A 26361-nucleotide genomic window follows, 5' to 3' on the forward strand; every position below is an offset into this window, starting at 1 on the left:
TTCCAGTTCTTCACAAAGAGGACAAAGTTTAATTTGAGCTCAAAGACTTCAGCCGTTAACTTCCTCACTATTCAGAATTACATGTTACTTGATTGTCATTATGTGACTATTTAATTGAATTATTGTGTAATTATATAAATCCAATTATTATTAGGGAAAAGAAAATAGTCAAGTCATCCAGCTTGGCCAGAATCAAGCCAGGCAATGTGGCTCATACTTCAGCTTGGCTCCAAGGGAAGTGCCTGCTAAACACGCTTTGAATCTTTCATCCATTTCCTGGCTCTGAGTTTCGTTAAACAAATTTTTCCAATCACCAACTTCACCTATAACACAGAGAAGACAAAAGACTCAGGCCTAGGTTAGGATATTTCTTAATTTTATCCTGTATGATACCCAATTTTATCTTTTGTTATTTCAGTGGTTCACTTTAAAAGGTTAACGCGGCATAGTTGTGGTGGTTGGAATAAGAATGGCCCGCATAGGTTAGTATATTTGAATGCTTAGGGAGTGGTGGCACTATTTGAAAGGATTAGGAGGTGGCCTTGTTGGAGTGGGTGTGGCCTTGTTGGAGGGAGTGTGTCACTGGGGGTGGGCTTTCAGGTTTCAGAAACCCAAGCCAGGCCCAGTGGCTCTCTCCTCCTGCTGCCTGCAGATCCAGCTGCAGAACTCTCAGCTACCACATCTGCCTGCATGCTTCCATGCTTCCTTCCATGCAGGTCATAGACTGTCTGGAACTGTAAGCAAGTCTCAGTTAAATGCTTTATTGTATAGGAGTTGTCACCATTAGAAGAGACACGTTGGTCACAGCAGTTGTAAGAGATACTCCTACATCTGAATCTGCAGGCAGCAGGAGGAGAGAGCCACTGGGCCTGGCTTGGGTTTCTGAAACCTGAAAGCCCACCCCAAGGGACACATTTCCTCCAACAAGGCCACACCCACTCCAACAAGGCCACACCCACCCCAGCGAGGCCACACCCACTCCAACACTATGCAACTTCAATGACCACCACATGCACACCTTGACATGCACATGTGAGCTTCCAACACGTACATATACACTGATGATAGGGAAGCCTGTTAACCAATTATCTTTAAGAGGCGGGACCAAGTTAGGGTGTGTCTTTGCTCGGCCCAGATGTGCTCTCTTTGCGGCACAACTGAGCTTGGACTTCTTGTTCCTGTTTCATGAGTTTTCCTCCTTATAATAAATAAAAATATAATTGTTTATCGTTTAGCTAGCCTGGTTATTTCCTGAATTGAGATAACTTTAACACACTCAAAGGTACATACATACTCACACCCAAATGTACATACACACAGAGGATAAAAAAAAAAACGCATGAAAAATAAATGATTTCTTTCTGTGGACTCTTTGAATGTTTTCAGTTGGAATTGCGAGCTCTATGTCACACAAGCACTGAAATGTGTCCTGATGAAACAGGCTTACCGACATGACAAAACAGTTATGACGCATTAAGGAAATGAAACAAGACAAAACTGTCCTCAACAGAAAATTGCTGGGAGGAAACATGTCAAAAAGTAAAACGTGACTCAGGCGGGAGAAATTTAAATTTTTGATGACATCTGTAAATGACTTGTGTTTTATTTTCTTGCCCTTCCATATTCCCCAGCCTTCTGGACGCGCTACAAGGAACATAAGATTTACTTCGTTGTAGGAGTTTTCCATTCCAAATAACACTTGATGAACAATGCATGGGTTCTAGTTCCCTCTGAATAAGGCATAAGAAGCAGAGTTATGCAGGAATCCAGCTACAGCCAGGTTCCTATTTCATCTTCCGTTCATACTGGATATTTAAGATAGATGAGTCAAAAAATTAACATAAGGAATAGACTCGGCTCAAATCCTGAAGTATGACAACGGAAAAGCAAGGTCCTGGGGCTTCAGCTTTTTTCCTACATCGCAAAAGTAAATCTTTTGTTTCCTTTTGTTACAAACGTTAACCCTAACACAATCTTCCGGTCAGTATGCAACCAGTTCCCACATTAGCTGTGCTCATCCTTGCTGTTCCCTATGCTACCTTTAAGTCTTGTTATAGGGCTGATGGGGTGACCCACCAGATGAAGGCGCTTGTCCCCAAGCCTAACAGCCCGAGTTCTAGCTCCAGGTCCCACATAAACTGACTTCCACAATCTGTCCTCTAACCACCCCGTGCATCTCATGGCGCACACACACTAAGTGTAATAAAAATTTTAAACATTGTTATATTTTCATTAAATATTCAATAAAATGAAAGTGGAAAGTCCTAACCTATAGAATTATAGAACTTGATACGAACTTAGAATACTCTAATGAAATGAAGTAAAATTGTCTGTAAATACCCGATTACCTACCTAGTGACCATTTTCTCCTCCTTGTGTATTAGCAAAATTCTGACTTTCAGTGAGTACCAATGCACCTAGCATCAATAAGAAACTACATTTCCAAGGACCGCTGTCGGGAGGGATGATGAATAAGTGCAGGCAACCACTGAATGGGGCTTAGTGGAAAGCTCCAGAAGGGGCAGATTAGCTACTGTACAGGATCCTTCCTCTGCTGTCTCCCTTTCCTACCTGAGTCCTGAATGCTGGAGCTCCAGCTGCTGCTTTGCCATCACTGGGCACTTAGTGCGCAAAGGACAGTGAACAGCCACCAATTACAGCTCCAGGCTCCCCCTGTCCTGAATTCTTATTAAAGGAGAAAAGACAACACCCTGTCTTGTCTCAGACACCGTGGTTTGGCTTTCCTTCTCAGCGTGGGGCTGACACAACACCCCACAAATGAGAGCCGCTTTACCTTTGCGGAACAGGAAGGGGCCGATAGCACCATGCGTCTCCTGAGAGTTTTCCCGCATCGCTTGGAAGGTGCACCCGGCTGAGATAGTTCGTACTTGTTCATCAGTTAGAGAGAAGCCAAGGAATTCAGAGATCTGTTTTATTCCAACAACCAGATTCTGAAAGCAAAAATATTTGAAAAGATAAACATCTTTCAGTGGGGTTTGCTGGGGCAAGGTTTTTCTTAAATCAGTCTTCATTTATTTATTCAGCCATTCATTTAGTTTTTGAGAAAGGGTGATATGTGGCACAGCCCTTTGAAGTCCTTGTACCCATTCCTGGGCTGAGCAAGTTTCTTCTCCAGCCTGGATGAGGGAAGTAGGTCTCCCTAATTCAAATGCAGACTAGGTTAAATTAACTGAGCCCCACCTAGTGTTTCTTCCATTGCTAACATGGACTGTCCATCACAAAGGGAAAGAGAGCAGTTATTAATCCGCAATCATTATTTCATTTACCTAGCAAACAAACTAAGCCTTTCTTTATGTGTAGTGGACTTCTAGTTTTTTATTAGGTATCAAAAATTTTAAAAATTGAATATGCTATTTGTTCACACAATCAGGCATCCTAAGTATATGCTCTGTGTTGTGGTCACTAATAAATATTGCCCTTGAATATCAATGACCATAATCTTACCTCTTTCAGATCTTCATATAATATGAACTTAACATTTTCATCATCAATATATTTGTTCCAGTTGATTGCGAAATCAAAATAGCTTCCCCAAGAAACTAAAACCAAAGGAAAAAAGCTTTTAAAGTAACTACATAATGGAGGAAAATGGATACAAACATATGGATATGTGTTCAAAGGAGATTATGCCTATTACAAATCTGCCTCCAAAGAGGTGGCATACGCCTTTCTCCCTGTCCATTTCTATCCATGTCTTCTTTTTTTGAATAGTTTCCACTAATAATACATCTGAGCAGGTTATGAAGATGATCTGGCCAGAGCTATAAGACATTCCTGAGAATGGGAGGGACAAGATAGTTCAGACAAAGTGCGTGCGTCTGAATTTCCCTCCTGTTGCTGTGATAAAATGCTCGGACCAAAGCAACTTATGCAAAAAAAAAAAAAGTTTATTTTGCTTTGCAATTCAAGAGTCTGTCACTGCTGGGAGTTACAGCGGCAGGGGCTGAGACGGCTGAAGACACAGCATCCACAATATGGTCAGCTGCTCTGAAGCTGAGTGGAAGAATTTTGCACAGAAGAAATCCTGTCCAAGTTATCACTGCCATATCTTACTGCCAATCAAATGAGGAGGCAGAAAGAATGAATGCAGTGGGGTAGATTCTTTAGATTGTCCCGCAAGTACCAAACATCATCATTGAATGTTTCCTCATGTTATGTATATGGAGCCGCGTGATGGGTTTACCCTGCCTGACTCCACACAGTCTCCATGAAGTGTTTCTAGATGAATGGAGACATCTAGATGAATGGAGACGCTTCATAAGCGTCTCCTAACGGGTTTGCCTTGCTGAAGTGACTCGGTCCAATATTAATCTTTTCTAAGGGGCCAGTACTGTATGAAGTGTCCATGTATGTGTAGCCCCAGATGTCCTGGAACTCACTCTATAGACCACATTGGCCTCAGACTCAGAGATCCTCCTGCCCTGCCTCCTAGGTGCTTAGATTAAAGGCGTGCATCACCACCGCCTGACAAACTCCTATAAGCAGTCCTGGACGTGGTGTTTTACTTAACAGAGTGACAGGAAAAAAAAACTAAAACACAATCCTGTTTAAACTCAGCGAGTCACACCTAAATAAAACAAGACAGGGAGGAGGAAGGGGAATTGCTAGGGAAAGGAAGGTTTCAATGGGAAAAGAAAAGCAAGGAGAATAATACAAGGTAATGGGGAGAGAGAAGGCTAAAATTTATTATAAACATATGACATTATCAAAGAACGAAAATAAATAATTTAAAATAGTAGTTATTAATAACTGGAGATAGGATGTTTACATAATCTAACAAAAATGTCTTTGGTGTAGTTATACAACTTATGGTTTTAAAAGCTTTTTATCTTCCTTGGGTTTTTTGACACTGTATAATACCGTGGCTCAAGAGAAACTAAGTAGAAATACTTTTCTACATGACTCTTAAATAACATCTCTCTTCTGAATCTGTTCTGTGACCACTTGGTTGTCACAGTCCAAGAACTGAACTCTCCAGGGCAGTAGCTCTCTGGGGGTCAGCGTTTGGGGGCTGAAAGACCCTTTCACCCAGCTTACCCAAGACCATCAGAAATATCACATATTTATATTATGCTTCATAACGGCAGCAAAATTACAGTTCTGAAGTAGGAATAAAAATAACTTTATGGTGGGGGTCACCACACCATGAGTGGTATTAAGAGGTCTCTGCACGGGTCTGGAGTATCTTTGAAACCAAAGGTGGATTGTAATTGCTTTACGCATGGAATTGCTTGGCAGGTCTGTGTAAAACCTCATTTAAACGCAACCTTTTGGTCCCAAGATCTTCCTAAATCTTCTTTACATTTATGTTTTCAAAGTTATGTGTTCGTCTGCCGAAGGAAAAATTCTTTTATTAACAGGCTTACCTTGTCCCTTCATGAATTGTCTGAAGAATTCATCCCAGGAGGCATAGCTTGGAATATCCGGGACATCGTTATGAAAATGAAAAAAAGACACTGCTGTATCCTTAGGGTTTCGAAATATCACCAATATCTAGGGAACAAAAACGAAGTTAATTTATGCAACTTTGTATATTGCAGTTCGGAAAAGCCAGAGGGTGAACAACGTCGCAATTGTGTCAATACAGAGAGCAAGAGGGACCGTGATAAATCACAGCTGGGAAGTCTGGGACACTGAGAGGACCTTAGCTAATCATGACGACATGGTCTAAACAGACCACAAAGGGCAGGCGCAGGAAAAACGAAAAGGCAAAGCAGAGCAATTTGACAAGCACAGTCTCGGAGACTGAGGTAAAACCCCAGATAATCGTAGACCAGTCTTAAGGGTCATGAGTACTAGGGGTAGAGGCGCCAGTCCAGGAATGCAGATGGAGTGGGACCTCCATTTCCGTGGTTCCCTTCTCCAACGACAGTTGTGGCCTTTGAATGAAAATTGTGAAATGAGCACTGGAAAGATCAAACTGGATCCCAAGGCGACCAAGGGATGGTGCGAGAGGACCAAGGGATTGTCGGGGAGTGCATGAGTGTTCCTTGTGTAAGCAAGACTTCAGACACTTCCTGTTTCAATTCCTGGACAGAGCTGAGCATGCTCGAAGCGACACTAGCCCACTCTGAGCCTATGGCTCTGGCAGGCCTTGCCCGTCTCCCCCATTTCCCTCTATCTCAGCAAACCATTAGGCTATATTTCTAAAGCTAGCCACGAAGTTCTCTTCCCTATTTAGCCACTTCCTCCTTCTGAGACTGCTTACTTAAGATCCAGCAATCAGAGTACTGAAGTCCAGCAATCAAAAGTCCCCTTTGATTCACCTAATTAACAAGGCCATTCAAAAATAGACCTCCCCTTTTCTCGTCTTAAAACTTACACCTGCAAGGGCATTTTGCTGCTGTTTTTCTGCCCGAGTCAGTGAGCAGCGACTAAAACTCACTTAATAAAGGATCTCTCCGTGAAAACAGGTGTTTGGGTGTGGTTTGTGTCTAATCCCTTCGGGGCGGGAGCCCCTTGCTGTGTGGAGGAGGCAAGGGTTGGTCTGGATTGGGTTAGGGTTCGCCTTCACAGCAGAAGCCAGATATGGAGAAACAGGCAAAAGTCAAGAGGATTTCTGAAAAACAGGGGAAGGTGATCCTCCACTGGGTTAAGTTTCTGGACTAGAGTAAAACTCCACGTAAGTGGACGCTGAAACCAGCAGGGGGCAGCACCAGTCCTTTGGAAACAAGTCAGTGCTGCTTAGCCTGCTCCTCAAGGGCTTTTGGAGCTTTGGCCTGTTTCTCCTTACCTGGCAGTCTCAAAGGAAGAGCTCATATATGCAGAGTGTGTGTGTGTGTGTGTGTGTGTGTGTGTGTGTGTGTGTGTGTGTGTGTGTGTGTGTGTGTGTGTGTGTGTGTGTGTGTGTGTGTGTGTGTAGATCATGAAAATAGAAGGCAGACCATGAAAAGGAACAAGAGATACGGGGAGAGAATACCTGTGATATGAAAGCAGAAGGGGACCCAGAAGAGTGGGGGCAGGAGGGTGGGAGGAGCGGGGAAGATGGATGAAGAAGAGCAAAGTATGACTGAGTGCTGGGGCTGCGGGCCTGCCTGGCCACTCCTGGTGCTAGATTTGTAAGCAAATGGTAAGAGTAGCCAAAGCAACAGCAATTCTGTCTGATGACTATTGTTATTATATGGGAAATTCATAAATAACATGGTTGCAGATTGCAACAGAAAAAATAGTGCTAATTTTAGGAGACTATATTTTCTTTTTTTAAATAAATCTTATTTATTTATTTATTATGTATACAATATTCTGTCTGTGTGTATGCCTGCAGGCCAGAAGAGGGCACCAGACCTCATTACAGATGGTTGTGAGCCACCATGTGGTTGCTGGGAATTGAACTCAGGACCTTTGGAAGAGCAGGCAATACTCTTAACCTCTGAGCTATCTCTCCAGCATCGAGACTATATTCTTTAAAAGCGTGAGATTTTGAAGCTATGAATTGTAAAACTGATGACAATAAACTGCACATTTCATTCTATGTATGCTTTCTATAAAAATTGAAGTGCATTTGGCTTGTACGCAGCCACAGCAAAAACATGGGAAGAAAGAAACAATAAAAGAAATACTACATTACGCATTTCACATATTCAAATTCCATGAGTATGAGCAAGCTCATCACACCAAAAGCCGATAACTATAGGGCTGACTAGCTCAGTGGTAGAGTTCTTGCTTAGTACCTGTGAGGCTCTGGCTTTGATCTCTAACACTGACAAAAATCAAGGTCTAGACAAAACAAGCAAACAAAATCCAGAGAAATAAAAGGATGGCCTGTACGTATACATGAAAGTTTCAACTTCAGTACACACATGATATGTAGGACCCAGCCATGACAAGGTCAGTAGGGGCCTGAGTCTCAGTAGTTTACTGTAAGGCAATGCCTGGTTCCAAGAAAGACCACAAACTGAGACTACCCAGGCACCACCCAGGAACAGATCATCCACAGGAAATTTCTAATGTTCCAACCATTGTAGATAGGATCAGCTGCCAGCACACTCACCAGGACACCCCTAGACAAATGTCAGCTAATCTGGGGTCCTGAACCTTAGAAATCCCTCATCCCCACCTTTGCTACTTATACAAACCCAACCCTAACTGAGCTTGGGGCTCTCCGGTTATTCTGATCATTAGGCAGATGGAGAGTCCGAGTTTGCAAACTTGTGGAGAATAAAGGCTCTGCTTTTTTGTACAGGACTCAGTCTCATTGTTGGTTTTTGGGGGACTTTGCGGATCTGGATATAACAGATACACATACATACATGCACGCAAAACACATACATATGCAAAACGAAAATAAATCTTTTAATATGTTTCAATTCACTCACCTTGGCTTTGCTCTTGAAGACAGACTGAGGTAGTTTGTCGTAGTGGAGGTGAGTTGTCAGAATCCTTGGTGAAGGAAACAGCTTCATTCTCTACAAAACAGCACAATAAGGTGAGTGTGTGTGTGAGGAGAGAGAGAGAGAGAGCGTGTGTGTATGTAAGTGTGCACGTGAGAGGGTATGTGAACAAATATGCATGAAAGAATTATGTGAGTCTTCGAGAGTGTGTGAGTGCGTGTATGACTGTGAGAGTGTGTGTGAGAGAATGCGTGTGCACGACTGTGTGCTCATAAGTGTGTGAGAGAGAATGCGTGTGCACGACTGTGTGTTCATAAGTGTGTGAGAGAGAATGCGTGTGCACGACTGTGTGTTCATAAGTGTGTGAGAGAGAATGCGTGTGCACGACTGTGTGTTCATAAGTGTGTGAGAGAGAATGCGTGTGCACGACTGTGTGTTCATAAGTGTGTGAGAGAGAATGCGTGTGCACGACTGTGTGTTCATAAGAGTGTGTGAGAGAGAGAATGCGTGCACACGACTGTATGCTCGTAAGTGTGTAAGAGCATTCTGAGGGTATGTGAATGTGTGAGAGGGTATGTCTGAGTGGATGTGTGTCTGTGAGAGAATATGTGTATGAAACAGTGCATGTGTGAGTGTGGGAATGTATGTGTGTGTGTGTGCACGTGTGTGTGTTCAGTTGCCTAGAAGCATGGCATCTAAGTGGTGGCTTCGAGCACTCTATAATAACTTTCTTTTCTGTGCCCAATTTTTTTCATGAAGAATCATAAACAAATCATTAATCTCACCTAAACTATTTTATCGGATCCTGCTTTTCATTCTCAATCTTGGTCACTTAAATTCTTTCTGTTCAAGCAAATTCAGAAAACACATTTGGCTGTTTTATTTGTATCTCTTCTCTATCATGGCCTCTGATAGAAATATCCAAGTCAGAAGACTTGTTCCTTAAAATAAATTTTTTAAAAATATTTATTTATTGTATATACAATATTCTGTCTAGATGTATGCCTGCAGGCCAGAAGAGGGCGCCAGACCCCATTACAGATGGTTGTGAGCCACCATGTGGTGTCTGGGAATTGAACTCAGGACTTTTGGAAGAGCAGGCAATGCTCTTAACTGCTGAGCCATCTCTCCAGCCCCCTTAAAATCCATTTTTAACAACTAGATCTGTTTTTAAACTTTTCTGTGTATGTGTGTGTGTGTGTGTGTGTGTGTGTGTGTACTCTCATGTTTATCTGTGAGTGTGGAATTGTATGTTTGCATGTGTGTTTGCACCGGTACCTCAGCAGCCAGAGGAAGGCCCTGGGGGCTGCTACAGCACTGTCCACACTGTTCCTTTGAGACAATCTCCGGCTGAACACGAATCTAGGCTGACAGCCAAAAACCCAGCAGTTCCCCTGTCCCCGTGACCTACAGCAATGGAATTTATGGGAGCACCTGGCTTTTTATGTGGAATCTGAGATCTAAACTCAGGTCCCTGTTCTTGTACAGCAGAGGCTCTAACCCACTGAGATACCTTTCTAGCCCCTAGATACAATTTTCTCCCTGAGACAGGGTTTCTCTGCATAGCTCTGACTGCCTTGGAACTTGCTTTGTAGACCAGGTCAGCCTCCAACTCAAAGAGCTTCCTGCCTCTGCCTCCAGAGTGCTGGGATTAATCCCATACAATCAAATATCCCAACATAATTGAAGTCCTGGGTTACCTAAATATCTGAGAAATGATTTATGAAATGTTTGTCCACTTGAGGAACAGAATAATTTATTATTTTCTGTTATCTATTTCCACCAATGACTAAAAAGAACAAAGTTTTATGGACACCTCAAGGCATGGTTATATATGTACTAGGAAGGATGAGGCAGGAAGGACATGAATTCAAAGCAGGCTAGGCAAACAGTGAATTCTAGGCCACAGGAGACCTGTCTGAAAAACAAATACTCTTAAATAGTGAAGCGTTCTTAATTTATATTCTTTATAAGTGTTTAATTTTTTAATAATTTTTATTTGGAAGACAAGGCTTCATTTTGCTTGAAGAGATCACACAAAGCTTCATAAGTTATGTTAAAATTCTAGTGATAAAATAATATTCAGAAATTTGTAGCTAATCCTTTAAAAATAGCTATGGAGACATCAAGTCAAACAAAAGAACATAGGGGCTGGAGGTTAAGAGCACTGACTGTTCTTCCAGAGGTCCTGAGTTCAATTCCCAGCAACCATATGGTGGCTCACAACCATCTGTAATAAGATTTGGTGCCCTCTTCTGGCCTGCAGCAGGGAAAACTGTATACATAATTAATAAATAAATCTTTAAAAAAACCAAAAAAAAAAACAAAAGAACATAAATCAAGACTTTGAAAAATTAAAAAAATTAATCAACAATATGCGTCCAAGTGGTGATCAGTGGTGACGATGGCTGGGGGACACTAGGCTGTCTTCGGTGGCGTTTGCAATAACTTTACATCCATTCACAACACTGTTTCCAGGCAGACATTGGAGCCTCTGTTTTAGAGATTGGAGTTAGGCTTTGAGGTTTTGGGTGCTTTGTACAACATCAACTAGATGGTCATTTTCAGATTAAGCGATAGCGTACTGTTCCTCCTCCATCGCGTGGCCCTGGGTCACACGAGGACTCATACACAATGACAAAGTTACTAGGAGGATTAGCGGCACAGCCTAGAGGAGAGTGAAATTGTCTCAGAACTAGATACGCAGCTCTTTATTCAAACCGATGGGTAACGCAGCTGAGCCGCAGGCTACATGAAGACCAATTCTACATTGGGCTCCTTCAGAGACGCTTGAATGTGTCTTACAGGAAAGGTGTCTGTCAAGTCCAAATGGATCAAAGACCTCAACATAAAGCCAGCCACACTGAACTTTATAGAAGAGAAAGTGGGAAGTACACTTGAATGCATTGGCACAGGGAACCACTTCCGAAATATAACCCCAGCAGCACAGACACTGAGAGAAACAATTAATAAATCGGACCTCCTGAAACTGACAAGCTTCTGTAAAGCAAAGGATATGATCAACAAGACAAAACGACAGCCTACAGAATGGGAAAAGATCTTCACTAACCCCACATCAGACAGAGGTCTGATCTCTAAAATATACAAAGAACTCAAGAATTGGACACCAAAAGAACACATAATCCAATAAAAAAAAATGGAATACAGACCTAAACAGAAAACTCTCAACAGAGGAATCTAAAATGGCTGAAAGACACTTAAAGGAAATGCTCAACATCCTTAGTCATCAGAGAAATGCAAATCAAAACAACTCTGAGATTCCATCTTACACCTGTAAGAATGGCCAAGATCAAAAACACTGATGACAGCTTATGCTGGAGAGGTTGTGGGGAAAAGGGAACACTTCTGCATTGCTGGTGGGAATACAAGCTGGTACAACCCCTTTGGATGTCAGTGTGGTAATTTCTCAGGGAAGTTGTCTGTACACTGAGTCACTATTAACTTAAACTTATCCTCTCACTGATTTTTGTTTAAAATAAAAGACATACTGCAGTTAAAAAGGGAGACACAGTTGGGGGTGGAGAGATGGCTTAGCAGTTAAGAGCACTGGCTGCTCTTTCAGAGGGCCCAGGTTTAATTCCCAGCACCTCTCTGACAGCTCACAGCTGTGGCTCCCATTGCAGGTGATCTGGCACCCTCACATAGACATACATGCAGGCAAAACACCAATGTACATAAAATTATAGATAAATCCCCCCAAAATTAAAAAGTAGACACAATTAAATTATAATTGAAATAGAAATTTGCCCCTAAAATGTCCGACTAAAAAAAAAATAAACACTTCTGGTACACTGCAGTTATGAAAACCTAAAACAGAGTTAGGAAGGCAGGAAGGAATACACACACACACGCACACTGGAAATAGTTTGTTCTGACTAACCTTCAGCCTAGATGTCTTGGTGGTTTAGACACTTCTTGCCCTTGTAGAGGGCTTCACTTTTGAGCACCCACATGGTGGCTTTGAGCCATCCATAACTTCAGTTCCAGGGGATCTGATGCCCCCTTCTGACTTCCACAGGCACTAGGCATGCACATTTGTGCAGGCAAAACACTCATACTATAAATAAAATTAATTAATTAAGAACAAAATGTTTATTTTATGTGTATGAGTGTCTTGCCTGCATGTATGTATGTGTAACATGCGTGTGTCTGGTGCCTACAGAGGCAGGAGACAGTGTTAGATACTCTGGAATGGTCGTGGGCTATCAATTGAGTGCTAGAAACCAAACTCAGTCCCCATAAATAGCAGTGAGTGTCTCTAACCCCTGAGCCAATTCTCCAGGCCCTCTTTAGTGAATATTTAAAATGGAGTTAGATTCTTCAAGAATGCCCAGGCTACAAAAGTCTTTTCACCACAGCTGAAATTTTCCCTAACAAGAAAGCGCACCTTTCCTTTCACAGCTGGCAAAGACGGAAAGGGGAGGGTTCTAGAAAGAGCCCGTGGCAACAGGTAGCTTTACAGTCACACTAGTGGGGCCAGGGAAGGAGAATAACCCCCGCTGAGGAACAGGAATACCTTGTCCCAAGGACACTCAAGTTCACAGTCAAGTTCTGACGTGTCACAAGTCTTGGTTGGCAACTGGGAAAGTAGTAGAGCATGCTTGAAAACATGCCTGGAACATGCCTGGAACACGCCTCCAGCTCTTGGAGGGCAGAGGCAAGGGGGCCAGAGGCTTATGCTCAGCCTTGGCTACAATGGGAATTTGAGGCAAGCTTGGGCTACATGAGATCCTGCTTGAAAAACATAATCTTGACAAAGAATCAAATCTCTCTGCAGCATCACAGGGCACCCCCCCACACACACACACATACGAATGGTTTCTGCTATGTTCTTTTGTTTGAGATAATTTGTTTGAAATTAAAATATACTCTCATGGAGAAACAATTCCATACGTAATGGGAAAACATGCAAGTCAACAGTCCAAACCCTGTTTCAAACATAAAACAAGCTGTTGGTATTGAAGGTAGGTAATGACATTGGCAAATAAAGTAAAAAAGATCATAGACTGTGATGTAATAGGGTTTAAAGGTATAGGTTGGAAAGCTGGTCACTTGATTGGTATGTATAATGAAAAAAAGATAGCTTGTTTTCTTTTTTAAAAAATTTAAAAAACAAGAAAGCTGGTCACCTGCTAGCATCCGGTCTAAAGGCAATGCTAAACCGTCTCTAGGATCAAGGCTATGTGATGGCTGCTCGCTTTTCTCTGCGTGTCCTGTCTCTTCTCTCAGCAAAATCTTTAAGCTGACGTCCGTTCTTTTGGCCCCGAAGCCTGAGCCTGTTCTATCTGAGCCTCCATCAGATACACTCGAGCATGGACCACTCTCCGAAGTGTGGGACCCTGGGCCTTAACGTGGCTGCTGAGCGCTCTTTTGCCTCTTCAAAAAGTGCTCTGGACGCCAGCCTGGATCAGGATTTAGTGCTTGCCTCCCACTCAGCATCAAGTCCTCAAACAGCTGTCCTTCAAACTGCCTTTTTCTGCTACTTCCTTCAGCCCATGGAAAGGGACTCCCCCTTCTTTCTACCTATGGAACTTTGAAGCTTGTATTTGTCAATCATGTGGACTGTGTGGTCATTCCTAGAAGCTGTTCCCGAAAGTTCCCACCCAGTGTGTTTCTTTCTTCCGTCTGCTCCGGGAGAGACTTGGTGGTTAACATTTCCGGATGTTTTACTGCAGTAGTGGGGTCCCCCTGGGTCCAGCTTCCCCTCCTTTCCGCATTCTGACACACCTAGGGCTCAGGAGAGACTGGTCCATCTTCTCCCTGCTGTCTAAGCACAAGGACCCAAGGCAGACTCTCCCTCTTGCCCCTTACTCCTGAACACTGGCGTCCCAGTCAGTTCTGCTGGGAAAGAGAGTGATAGTAACTACGTGCTCTGTGTGGCTCTTTGAACCCTCATTCAGACTTGACCATTTCCTCGCTGCTCACATTCACAGAACCCGTCATTAAGATAAGGAAATTAAAAGTGTCTTAGTAGTGAAGATGGGATTCTGCCTTGCATCCTACCCATGCCGGTATCTTTTGGCTTTAGTTCATTTCCTGGGTGTTCTCGGATTACTTGCCCCCCCCCAAGTTAAAAATATTGCTACTACTAGTAAGGACAGCCTTATATTAAATTCTTTCGGAACTCAAATCAGACAGCTTGGATTCAAATTTTGGCTCTGCCATTTATTATCTCCTTAATCTTGGGCAAGGATGGCAGCTTCATCTTCTGTGAAATGGTGATTAGGCTTTTTTGTAAGAAAATGAGATAATACCAGAAGAGGATTGAGGATGTGGTAAGCAAACAAGAACTGGCTTCAGGGATTGTTGTTAGCATGATATTATTAATACTTGTTGAACTCAGAGTTGATGGCTCCAGAGGAAGAGTCTCCCTGCGCTCATTCACTGAAGTCAAAAGACTGTTTGTACTAACCTGATATTTTTCTGCGTCTCCACACTCAAGAACTGGAAATTCTGGGCATGTGTATTTCTTTTTAGAAACGGCAAATATTAATTCACTGACAATGTGGAGAATCCAGTTTGAACCTGAAAGAAAAGACAGAAAATAGAAACCCATTAAGGAGTCTTAATAACAAAGATACATCACGTTAACGTGTAGAAGAGTTAATTTTCAATTTTCAATTATTCCATGATGTGCACATTCACTTCTTTAGAGTTAGAAAGAACTCTGGCTGCGGAAACAAGTAATTTTGGAGAAAAGAGCATTTATGTATGTTAACATGGAATTTAATGTTTTTAGGGTTTTTTTTGTTTTTGTTTGATTTGGTTTTGGCTTTTTGAGACAGTATTTTTCTGTGTCCTGGAACTTGCTCTGTAGATCACCTGCCTTTGCTTCCTTGGTACTGGGAAATTTTTAAGTTTTTTAAAATTCACATTTTGCCCTCTTCCCTTTCCCTCTCTCCCTCCACCTCTCTTTTCGTTTTTTTTTTTTTTTTTTTTTTTTGGTTCTTCGAGACAGGATTTCTCTGTGACTTTGGTGCCTGTCCTGGAACTAGCTCTGTAGACCAGGCTGGTCTCGAACTCACAGTCTCTTTTCGTTTTGAGGCAGGGTTTTGCACTGTACCCCACAGTGGTTTCTAACTTATGAACCCCCTGCCTCAACCTCATTACTGATGTTCGCCTCCACATCAGGCACAGGAGTCTCCTTGACGTGATTTGCACATAGAATGCGCTCCTTGAAGAATATTATGCTAGAGAAATATCCATTTTATATAATTTATTTTTTCCCTAAATTGATCTATAGGAATAGATTCCAGCATTGAATAAGAGAACAGAAAGTGTTAAAAAATGGGCTTTAATAAGCAGCAGTTGAAAGAAACAAAAGAAGCTGAAGTAGACGGAATAGCTCATGCCTGCAACCGAGCATGCTAGAGGCTGATGCTGAAGATTGTGAGTTCTAGGCCACCCTGAACCTCAAAATTAAAGCAAACAACAAAAATCCAAATTAAAAAAACCCAACAACAAAACAGATGATATAAAATATAGTAAATTAGATTCTTAATCTCTTATTCTCCGTTGATGATGGATTTTACAAAACAGATTTGAGAAACAGGAGGATTGGTGTTTGATTCTGAAAAGAAGTACAGCACATGGAAATCATTACATACATGACAGAAATGTCATGCTTCTGCTTTCTGTCAAAAATATTCATATTTACTTATTCTGGCCCTGCCGAGCCTCCCTCCGCCCACGTGCCATACCTCTTCCTCCAGCCTACTGGATTTTTTTTTTTCAAGTTTTCAGTTGTTGACTTTACAACCCGTTTGCTTTACTGTCTCGCTCCCCGCCCTCCCCTGCTGCTGCTGATTTCCAGCGAGTTCCATGTGGAGACGAGGCTCCTTCTTCCCACCTTCACCTTGCACCCTCCCCTACCTAACTAACACAGAATGCGCTCACGGGAAGAGATTCTCTTTACCACACTTCGGATAGGACGCTAGCACGATGTCATCGCTTCTGGCTTCAAAGGCGTCCAAAGCTCGCAAAGTTTCCGAGGTGCACATGGTAACAGGGTAGGGAATCCCCTGGTAGGTGAAAAACAAGTGAGATAGCGCCGTTTCTTTAGATTTTTCTAAAGCATCATCAATGTACTCGATAAACTTGGACTTGTCAGCCATGCTGGCTCCCCGCTAATGAATCCAGCCGGTGACACCCCGTACAGTGGTTGTCTTTAATAGTCCTTCCCAGGCGCATGGAAATCTATCACCCGGTTCTCATCCGTTCCTTCATCCTGTTTGTGTATCCCGCCGTCACAAAAGGTGAGCCACAGGTGCAGACAGGCTTGGCTTCTGGGACCGCTATCACAGATGCTGATCGTGTTACGGCGGACATCCCACTCAACAGAAGAAAAAGAACAAAATCTCCTAACAGAAGATTAATAGACATTAAATATCTAACAAGTAGATATTTAATAAAACCAGACATTGGATTTTCTATGAGAAATTCTCGGAATAAGCCTTCTGGTTTGCTTTTGATGGGCAGTTTTCCAAATACATCCCGCTTAGCCTGACAGTGAAACCACAGGGTAATTTAATTAAGTGGTTAAAGCCCCGGGGTAATTTAATTAAGTGGTTAAAGCCCCAATTTAGGGACAATCCTGAATACTGGGCTCGGTTTTGTAATTTTTTACTGAAACGATTTGTGAATCTCATCTTCACTCATTTAGCAATACAGCAATGGGTGAGAAAAGGAGAACTTTGGAGGGGAGAACTCAGCAGAGCTATCTCTAGGTACATCTCCCCTTTTGATGGGCTTAGTGTACATCTGACACTTCATGTGGACAGTGGTCTCTGGGATGTGTCCTGGTCAGATGCAGCAAGCAGGAGCCATCTGGGCCTCCGGTCACTTCTGGAAAGACAAGCGTAACCTCACCCTGATGCTAGAAGAGCATCTGGCCCTTTCTGTTGGTTAGTTTCCAAGTCTTTCCATTAAACATATACTTTAGGCTTTGTCTCCTTTAGAGCAAAATGCTTTTTTTTTGGTTGCAAAAATACAATACAATACAATACAATACAATAAAACTTAGCATGGCTAAATGTAGCATAGTATGTGAGGACTTAGTGGGTGTAGATACCCCCTTTTTGTTTTTAAAATTGCCATTTAAATATGAAACGGTGTCATTTCACAATAGCGTGATCCTGTGGATCATTAGGGGATTCCAGTTACATGATTCTTATTTTATAAATTGCAAATTTCCTTTAAGTGTTTGCTAGTAGAAACAAGACCATTGTCAGCTTTTAGTCATGATGAGCGTCCTCGACGGGAGAAGTATATAATAACAACAAGAAGGGCGGGGCCAGATGATTTGTCAGCTAAAAGGAATTGCTCTTGTAACGATTTTGCATTTTGATGAAGAAGTTCATAAGATTTTTGAGCAGACTGAAAAGAAAGCATTAAGGGTGAGGAGGAGCCCAGCCCCTCGGTGGAGCATTAGCGGAAGGTGATGGGCCTGGTGAGTTAGAACGAGCGCGGATGTGTGCTGTGAAAATGTTGTTTGTTGTCTTACGATGTCTGAAGAAGAGAGGAACTGTGGAATAATATGAGTAGTGACTGAGTTTGTATTTTATCCAAGTATATATATGTACTTATGTATGTATGTATGTATGTATTGGTTTTCCGAGGCAGGGTTTCCCTGTGTAACAGTCCTAGCTGTCCTGTAACTAGCTCTTGTAGACCAGGCTGGCCTCGAACTCACAGGGATTCACCTGCCTCTGCCTCCCGAGTGCTGGGATTAAAGGCGTGTGCCACCACCACTCTGCCCAGAGCTATATTTAAATTTTCCTTTTTGGTTTGTTTACCATGAAAGCTAAGTACTTATTTAAAATGTTTATTACATGAGCAGGAGAGGAGAATGGCATCCATTTTTTAAAGGGCGAAGAACTGACCATGGAGAATTCCTAGCTAGGAATGGGGAATCTGGATTTGATTACATTTCTGAGTATTCACTTTAGAAGTCTGTGAAAAGATAGAATCAGAATTATGAGTATCTCAATGTTCTTACGTTTTTCATATGTGATTACCACTTGAAGTTATTCTATTACATAATAACAGGATGATTTTTCACCGTGGTTGGGAAGGTGTAATTAAGAATCTGCCTCTCAAGAAAGAAAAGAGGAACTGGTTGAATAGCCTGCCTGTCTGCTCAGTGGGGATTAGTGCTCACATTACAGACAGTCTTTGTTGGCCGTAGGTTAGAATTCAAGACTGATTTAAGCTTGGTCTTGTTTGCTTGTTTCTTGGTAAATAAAGTATTGAGGAGGACCTGGTCCAGATCCCACTGACACTAATCCATGTGGTTATAGGAGGCTCTGAGTGTAGGAGAGGGACAGGGGGATGAATGGGGCACAGGCAGGCAATGTGGAAAGTCAGCTAATTCTTAGTTTCTCCTTGGCTGTGTCCTGTCACTCAGGTTCTGGGATATAGATACACTGATGGCATATTTAAAGGTCCCTCTTGTTTTCCCAAATCATCCCCTAAATCAACTTCTCTTTCCTGTCTTCATCTAGGCTATAGGTGTCTATTCCCCAAGTGAGAAGAATGAAAAAAGAACGCGTGGTTGAAATAAGGAAGAATAAGCAAAGCCGGGATGAAGTAGCACAGGGCACATGCAAGCAGGCTGGCCTCGTGGCTGTCTTTTAAGGCAGGTAAGTAGGAGTTTCCTCTTCTCTTGTCTTTTCTAGGGTTAGGGCTTCTTTCTGATGAAGGCCTTTTTGTTCGTTGTTTGTTTCTTTTTTTTTCCCCCTTTCTTTTACAGTGAATGAACTATTTTCTGATGTGGCCTAGGACTAAACCTTAGAGACTCTTGAAGTCCTTCTTCCATTTGCAGAGTGACCCTTTAGAGCAGGGGTATGCCCATCCTTTAGAGAGGAGTCCAACCTTTTGGCTTCTTTGGGTCACAATGGACAAAGAATTGTTGTGCGTCACACAAATAAGCAAATGCTAATGAAAACTAGTGAGCTTTAAAAAACTACTGTGTCTAATCTTCACGACGTCAGTCGCCACAGATAAGCAAAAATATCCTCACAAAAGGATCCCAGTTATGCATCACCTTGCTCAGAGAGTCTCAAAACTGTTCAATGAGTATCATTTGGGATCACCAATAAAGAGAATGAACATACTTATTTTTCATTACTATAAAAGAGGGCAACACAGAGCAGTCAGATCAGGGACTCTCTGACGTTGCATTTGAGATCCTACTGCATCCATCTGAGGTTGGATGGAAGTGGTTACGATTCTCAGTGAGCTCTCAAAGTGCTTCCCAATTTCACTTATTTGGCTCACTTTTGAAAACAGTTGCTCACAACTGTAGTGTGCGGTAGAAGCGAAGGGAAGGGTGCGCTGTGACTTTGAAGTGAGAGATTCGTGTTTCCTGGAAGTCAAGACCTGAAAAATCTAGAAGAAAAATACAGTCAAATTTTCTGTATGGTAGCTTTCATCAAGTTTGGGCATAAACTCAGTGTTGGGACCATAAACAAACAACTTGATAACATGTCTCAAATAATAACATTTCTTTGTATCATCTGGCTCTAACTTAGTCATCTTATTTCTGGAAAGTCAATGATGTTGCTCTAATCAGCATCAATGTTTTACAAGAATTTCCAGGACTGCTAAGGATTTTAATTGCCCATCCTTTATAGAATCCTCAGTTTTGATGATTTGCATAACATACATCTGTAATGCTTTTGTGCATAAAAGTTCTTGATGATACTTCATTAAATGTGAGTTCAGAATGGCATTTGTATCATCTTCTATTAACTTTTACAAATATGTCTTTCAGCTGGATGGTGGTGGTGCATGCCTTTAATCCCAGTACTCAGGAGGCAGAGGCAGGTGAATCTCTGTGAATGTGAGACCAGTTTGAGTCTACAGGATAGGCTCCAAAGCTACACAGAAAAATCCTGTATTGACAAAAAAACAAAACAAACAAAAACCCAAATATGTCTCTCTCTTTTACCTAACATTAATGGGGCATCAACTACAACAGATCTGGCGACAAGGAACAAAGAAAATGGGTTTAGCGTATGTTTTACTGCTTCCTATAAGTTTCTTGATTATGTTGTGCCTTTTAAGGACACTAAATTTTTGAATGACGTTGCATTTCTCACAAGGACCACTAATAAAATGGCAAATTGAGCCATGTCTTAGTCACTGTTCTATTGCTGTGAAGAGACATCATGATCAAGGCAACTCCTATGAAAGAAAGCATTTACGTGGGGGCTTGCTCACAGTTTCAGAGGTTAATCTATTATTTTCATGGTAAGGACCATGGTGCCACACAGACGGGCGTGCTGCTAGAGAAGCTGCTGAGAGAGTTCTACGGCCTGATTCATAGGCAGAGAGAGGAGAGACTGGGCCTGGTGTAGGCCTTCGAAACTGCAGATTCCACCCCAGTGACACACTTCCTCCTAATCCTTGTAGCCCTTTCAGACAGCTCCACTCCCTGGTGATGAAGCATACAAATACAGGAGCTCACGAGGGCCATTCTTATTCAAACCCCCAGAAGTCATTCTTGCTGCATCAGTGATGTCAGCCATTGCCCATGATTAAATCTAAAGCAAGTACTTCTATTTTTCTGACTTCCTTGGATAGATTTTCAAATTCCTTTCATTTGCCTGGCTGTATTCTAGGGAGACGAACAGATTTTAGAGTTATCATTTTTTTTCAGGGCATATATATTTGCAGCATTCTGCAAGCACTGCTCAAGAAAATCAGCGTCAGGAAGCAGTTCTGACTCGCTTGCTATACGGCATGTCACCACACTATTGGTTTGTTACTATAGAATCTGAGCCGGGACTTTTCAAACATTTTGTGTTGAGAAAGTGGACCTTTTCCGGCGACGCTCTCTGCCCTCCTCCCGCTGTCCCTGTTGCACACTGAATTTAGGAGCATGTGCAGCTACATGATGCCTTTTCAATTTTTCATCTTGGAAAACTTTCACCCATTCTCAACAAATGAAGCAGAAAGCTTTACCGTCTCTCTCCTTTTTGCTGGGCAATCTTCCGTTGTCATTTTTGTTTAGGTTGTTTTCTCTGAGGTATTGTAGAAGCCATGTTGGAGGTTAAAATGTCAATGGGAGCTAGAGAGATGGCTCGGTGGTTAAGAGTGATCGCTGCTCTTCTGGAAGATACAAGTTCAGTTCCCAGTACCAATGTTTTGGCCTCCATGGGCACTGGCTGGCATCTGCATTCACACACACACACACACACACACACACGCAAGCACACACATGCACACACACATAATCCTTATTTTTTATTTATTAGTGTGTATGTGTGTGTAAGTGTGTGTGTGTTTGAATGCAGTACCTGCAGTAGCCAGAAGAGGGCTACAGATCTCCTGGAGCTAGAGTTAATGCTGGCTGTAAGCAGCCTTATGTGGGTGCTAGGAACCAAACTGCCATCCTCTGGAGGAGCTGAAAGTGCTCTTCACCACAGACCAGTCTCTCCATCATGATCAATAATATAATAATAACAATGATCACAGCTAAGGGACTATATTTACTTTTTCAATTGGAAATAAGTTCTTCTCCCAACCACAGTTTCCCCTATCTCCACCCTCCCAGCTCCTCCTCACCTCCCCTCTCCCCTAAATCAATTCCCTCTATAGATCTCCTTCCAGAAAAGAACAGGCCTTCAAGAGATAACAATCAAACACGACAAAACAAAATACAATAAGACAAGGTAAAGTCTTTACACCAACAAGGCAACCCAACACGACAGAAAGAGTCCCAAGAGCAGGCAAAAAAGTCAGGGACAGGCCTGGCCCCACTGTTAGGCGTTCCACGAAACAGCAAGCAGAACAGCTACACATATATGCAGTGGACCTTGTAGACCCCCGCAGGCCTCCGTGTTTGCTGCTTCTGTCTCTGTGAGCCCACAGGAGCCCTGCTTAGTGGATTCAGTGGACCACATTCGCCCGGTGTCCTCCAAACACTCAGACTCCTACAATCATTCCTTCCTCTTTTCCCTGAGGTTCCCTGGTCTCTGAGAGGAGGAACCCAATGGAGACCACCAAGTTAGATTCCCTCTCCACATAATGGCTGGCTCCTATGCATCTGTTCCTATCTGCTGCTGGAGGAAGCCTCTTTGATGACTGCAGAACAAGGCAGCGATCAATAAATATAGTAAAATACCATTGGAATTCTTTCTTTCTTTTTTTCTTTCTTTCTTTCCTCCTTCCTTCCTTCCTTCCTTCCTTTCTTCCTTCCTTCCTTCCTTCCTTCCTTCCTTCCTTCCTTCCTTTCTTTCTTTCTTTCTTTCTTTCTTTCTTTCTTTCTTTCTTTCTTTCTTTCTTTCTTTCATCTTTCTTCTTTTTTTAACCTGTTATGTTTGGTTGACTCTAGGTCTCTGGTCTACCCATTCTCTGGTTCCTGGCCACCCAAGCAGTATCAGGCATGGGCTCCCTCTTGTGGCTTGGGCCTTAAGTTACCTCTGATGTTGGTTGTCTGCTCCAACAAGTTCTGCACCTCGGTTGCCCCAGCAGATCCTGCAGGTAGGGCAGATTGTAGATCAAATGTTTTTGTGGCTGGGTTGGTATTCACGTTTCTCTTAGGATAGCCTGCAGAGTACTTTCCCGCACCAAAGAGACTAGAATATAATAATAACATCTAAGGGACTATATTTACTTTTATTGTGAAAATTGGCAAGAAAATAGAAAGCAAGGCTTGGGTGCTACATCTCAGATGTCTGTGTAGAGAGGAGAGAGCTGATTAAGGCATTATGGGTGATGCGTGAGGTGTCTCTAAGGTATGGGGGTTCTTAATAATTAATTAAGAATACTTACCTAGGACTGGAGAAATGTCTCAGAGGTTAAAATCGCTGGCTGCTCTTCCAGAGTTCCTGAGTTCAATTTTGTGTTAATCCCAAGGTGGCTCACAACCGGTGCCCTCTTCTGACCGCAGGCGTATATGCAGGCAGAATTCTACATAATAAATAAATCTTTTTAAAAAAGAATACTTATCTGTCTTCTAAATAACTTAAACCCTCGACAACACACACACACACACGCACACACACACACAGAGCTCTCATCTTAAAGGGAATATAAGATAATTTATTCTGGAGGCATGCCAAGTGGCCTGGGAACACAGATTTAGGTTACCCAAACTCTATGTTCCAACACGGAAGCAGTTCCATAGTTTTACGAGACAAAGAAAGTCATGACTCAAGGCAAGTTTAAAATACATTGGTGCGTGCGTACACCAGAGAGATGGTTACAAGAAGATGAGGGAAGCTTTTCTGCGGGCCCAAGATGCTGTCTGACTACATTCTTTGGTTTGGGGCTGGAAGGCGCTAGTGGTCCACAACGTTATTAGGATCCAAAGATCTCTACGTAGTAGTCAGAGGATGTTAGTTCAGACAGAGAGGTGGACAAGGGGCTAAATTAGCTCAAAAGAAGGTAACTAAGCTTTGGAGAGATTATTCCAGTCTCTCCTCAGTACTGTAGTTCTGGCCAAGCAACCAGCGTCTTTCCAGGAGTTCTTGTTCACACACCTATCGACATGCAATATAACGTCGTTGATGACTGCATTTTCCTCTAAGCACGGGACACACCAGATGATGCAAAATCAACTGCCTGTGCTTGGAAGATAGCACACCGGAAACTGAATGTTACAGTAACACTGAAGACACATACGTGTGCAAATATTGAGAGCACACATGTGTTTATCCTGGGTGGCATTGTGACATAACATAGTCATCTACAGAGTTGACACTCCAGAATTTAGCAATTAAATTTTTTGTTGTTGTTGTTGTTTATTCGAGACAGGGTTCCTCTGTAGCTTTGGAGCCTGTCCTGGAACTAGCCCTTTTAGACCAAGCTGGCTTCGAACTCACAGGGATCTGCCCTCCTCTGCCTCCCGAGTGCTGGGATTAAAGGCGTGCGCCACCACAGCCCGGTTTTAGCAATTAAGTTAAAAAAAAAATAAAGTCGCGAAGTTCTCATGATGTCTTACCCTGAGGGATTTTGTTGGGCCGCATTCATCATAGCTTCCTAAGTTGGACAGCCTGGCATCAGACCTCATTTTTATGAAAGCAGATTAGTTTGGCATTGCAGGTTTTGTCTTGCATGTGGTCGCTCATTGGTATTCCTGCTCCCTTTCTCTTCTCTCTCCTTCCCTTGGGTGAGTTGTCTTCTTGCCTATTGGGCAGTACCTAGGGGCAGCACTTCGCAACTTTTACGTGTAAAGAGGGGTTGTTTAGGGATCTGGCTAAGGGGTCCCACATTTCTGGCCAGTCCCAGGCTTGTTGCGGTTCCTCTGACACACTTTGGGTTCAGAGTGGGGAGAGGATCTATATGCAAGATTTGGAGGCGGTGTCCTGGGTTTGGGTTCAAATGTGAATTCTTTTTTTTTTTTTAAGTGTGCCCGAGGGCTGGATAATCTTGCCTGTAAAATGAGCAGCTTCCCACGACTTCCACGCCAGAGACACGGAGTGCCATAGCCAGGTCAGGATCCTCTGTGGGGCGGGGCTAAAGCTGGGGGCGGGGCGCTGCGACCGTGAGCGTGCGCCGTCGGGGTGCGCAGGTCTCAGGTAAGGACCTGGCTGTGTGTCCAGGGCCGTCGGGTCCCCAGCGTGGGGCGCGTGGGGTCTTGTGTGACATTCTTGGGTCGGGGAGGATTCGAGCGTGACTGTCCCTCTGGTGCAGGGGCGCGGGGCAGGCGCGAGCGTTTCCGGGTCGCCGAGCGCCGCGGCGCCTGCTGGGACCTGGACCCAGGGTAGGGCCGGGCGCTCGCTTTTGGAGCCGTCCCGGGAAGCTGCCCCAGGGCACAGCGCTGCTCGCCAGGCCGCCGGCTTCCCTTCCCCGGGGTCCATCCTGGAGGTCACTCCGGGCTGCATCACCTGCGCCCCGCCGGCTTCCCTTCCCCGGGGTCCGCCCTGGAGGTCACGCGAGGCTGCATCACCTGCGCCCCGCCGGCTTCCCTATCCCCGGGTCAAGTGTGGAGGACACACGGGGCTGCTCCTCCTGCGTTACAGCCTGTGCAAGACGGCCCCGTGGTCTTTGGTCTCCCTAGGCCGTCTTGTCTGGTCAGGTGTGCCCCAATGACTAACGGACTTTATTATTAAGTGGAACCCCTCCCCATGGGCCTTGGAATGTAACAAGTCCATCTGTTTTTTTATTTTTTTAAGAAAGTAAATATTGCATTACACACATTTGAACTATTTGAAATCTTAGCATCGCTCTTTAGCAATCAAAAAAGATTTTACTCAGATTAAGCTATGGAACAGGCTGCCTAACTGGGCAGATCTGCCGTGTCCTCTCCTCGCCTCAGCCCTGGAACATTAAAAACAGCTCTGAGAAACTTGGTGCTGAACATGACCACGATGCAGATTACTGCCCTTTCTGCCCTACCCCCAGTTATATGTGAGTTTATTTGCTTCGTTTTTAAAATGAGAGTAATAAAGTTTAAGTCTTTCGGTCCCCGAGTGATCCCATTATTAACTTGAAAAAGGAACATCGGAGGAGGGACACTTGGTAACATAGTCCAAGGCTAATAATCCTTACAATTAATTACCTTCACGCTTAGGTATCTTGAAAGAGAGATAATAGAAGATGGAGGGACCCCATCATTATTATACAACAGAAGACAGTGGGAAAATACAGAATGAGATAAAAAGATTAGTGTTTTTTTTTAAGTTATAGAGAAACAGAGCAAAAACTTGGCTACTCTCATATATTCAGCAAGCCAAATTCTTATTTGCTGTATACCTTTCTTCAAAGACACTTCCCGATGAGTGCTGGATATTGAACTCGAGACTCCTGCTAAAAGCTCAACGCTAACACCCTTTCTTGATTCATTGTTTTCCATATGGGGCGGGGTGGGAGAATTCTTCCTGTTACTGTAGTTTTACCATTTCCACCCAGTCAGCTACCCCTTCATTGGTCAGGAACTTATATAAAAACTGGAATGGCTTCAAAGGACTGGATTACTGGGGTATCCACGCTAGGCTTGCTGAATCAAAATCTGGGGAGTGGGAAGCAAAGTGCAGATTTA

General features: G+C 43.2%; 2 protein-coding genes across 7 annotated transcripts in view; one reads left to right on the plus strand and one right to left on the minus strand.

The window, feature by feature from the left end:
* Sult6b1 (sulfotransferase family 6B member 1) lies at window positions 1-25069 on the minus strand. Of its 5 annotated transcripts, none has more exons than XM_075955779.1 (10): window positions 24754-25069; window positions 23151-23288; window positions 22797-22853; window positions 16288-16393; window positions 14785-14897; window positions 8337-8426; window positions 5388-5514; window positions 3466-3560; window positions 2795-2951; window positions 1-323 (listed from the first exon to the last, which is right to left on the minus strand). In XM_075955779.1, the coding sequence occupies exons 4-10, from the start codon at window positions 16370-16372 to the stop codon at window positions 193-195; spliced, it is 798 nt and encodes a 265-aa protein (XP_075811894.1). In that variant the 5' UTR covers window positions 16373-16393; window positions 22797-22853; window positions 23151-23288; window positions 24754-25069; the 3' UTR covers window positions 1-192. The 5 variants fall into 5 exon arrangements, with proteins under 5 accessions (XP_075811894.1, XP_075811893.1, XP_075811892.1 ...); XM_075955778.1 differs by having other exon boundaries at window positions 22797-22954; XM_075955777.1 differs by lacking the exon at window positions 22797-22853.
* The window catches only part of Cebpzos (CEBPZ opposite strand), a 5613-nt gene continuing 3928 nt past the window's right edge, over window positions 24677-26361 (plus strand). The window contains exon 1 of one of the 2 annotated variants that reach the window (XM_075955783.1): window positions 24677-24812. The gene's annotated coding sequence lies outside the window, so the exon portion shown is untranslated. Of the gene's footprint in view, window positions 24899-26361 lie in introns of both variants that reach the window. The other variant, XM_075955782.1, reaches the window with a different exon arrangement.

This window comes from Microtus pennsylvanicus, chromosome 21, assembly GCF_037038515.1.
Source record: "Microtus pennsylvanicus isolate mMicPen1 chromosome 21, mMicPen1.hap1, whole genome shotgun sequence".
NCBI classification, from domain to species: Eukaryota; Metazoa; Chordata; class Mammalia; order Rodentia; family Cricetidae; genus Microtus; species Microtus pennsylvanicus.

Coding starts and splice junctions, on each gene's coding strand:
- Sult6b1 (XM_075955776.1), bottom strand. CDS start 16,486: ATGGCTGACAAGTCCAAGTTTATCGAGTACATTGATGATGCTTTAGAA. Junction 5,515..8,336: donor TCTTCAAGAGCAAAGCCAAG/GTGAGTGAATTG, acceptor TTTGTTCCCTAG/ATATTGGTGATATTTCGAAA. Junction 324..2,794: donor CCCCTTCCTGTTCCGCAAAG/GTAAAGCGGCTC, acceptor TCTGTGTTATAG/GTGAAGTTGGTGATTGGAAA.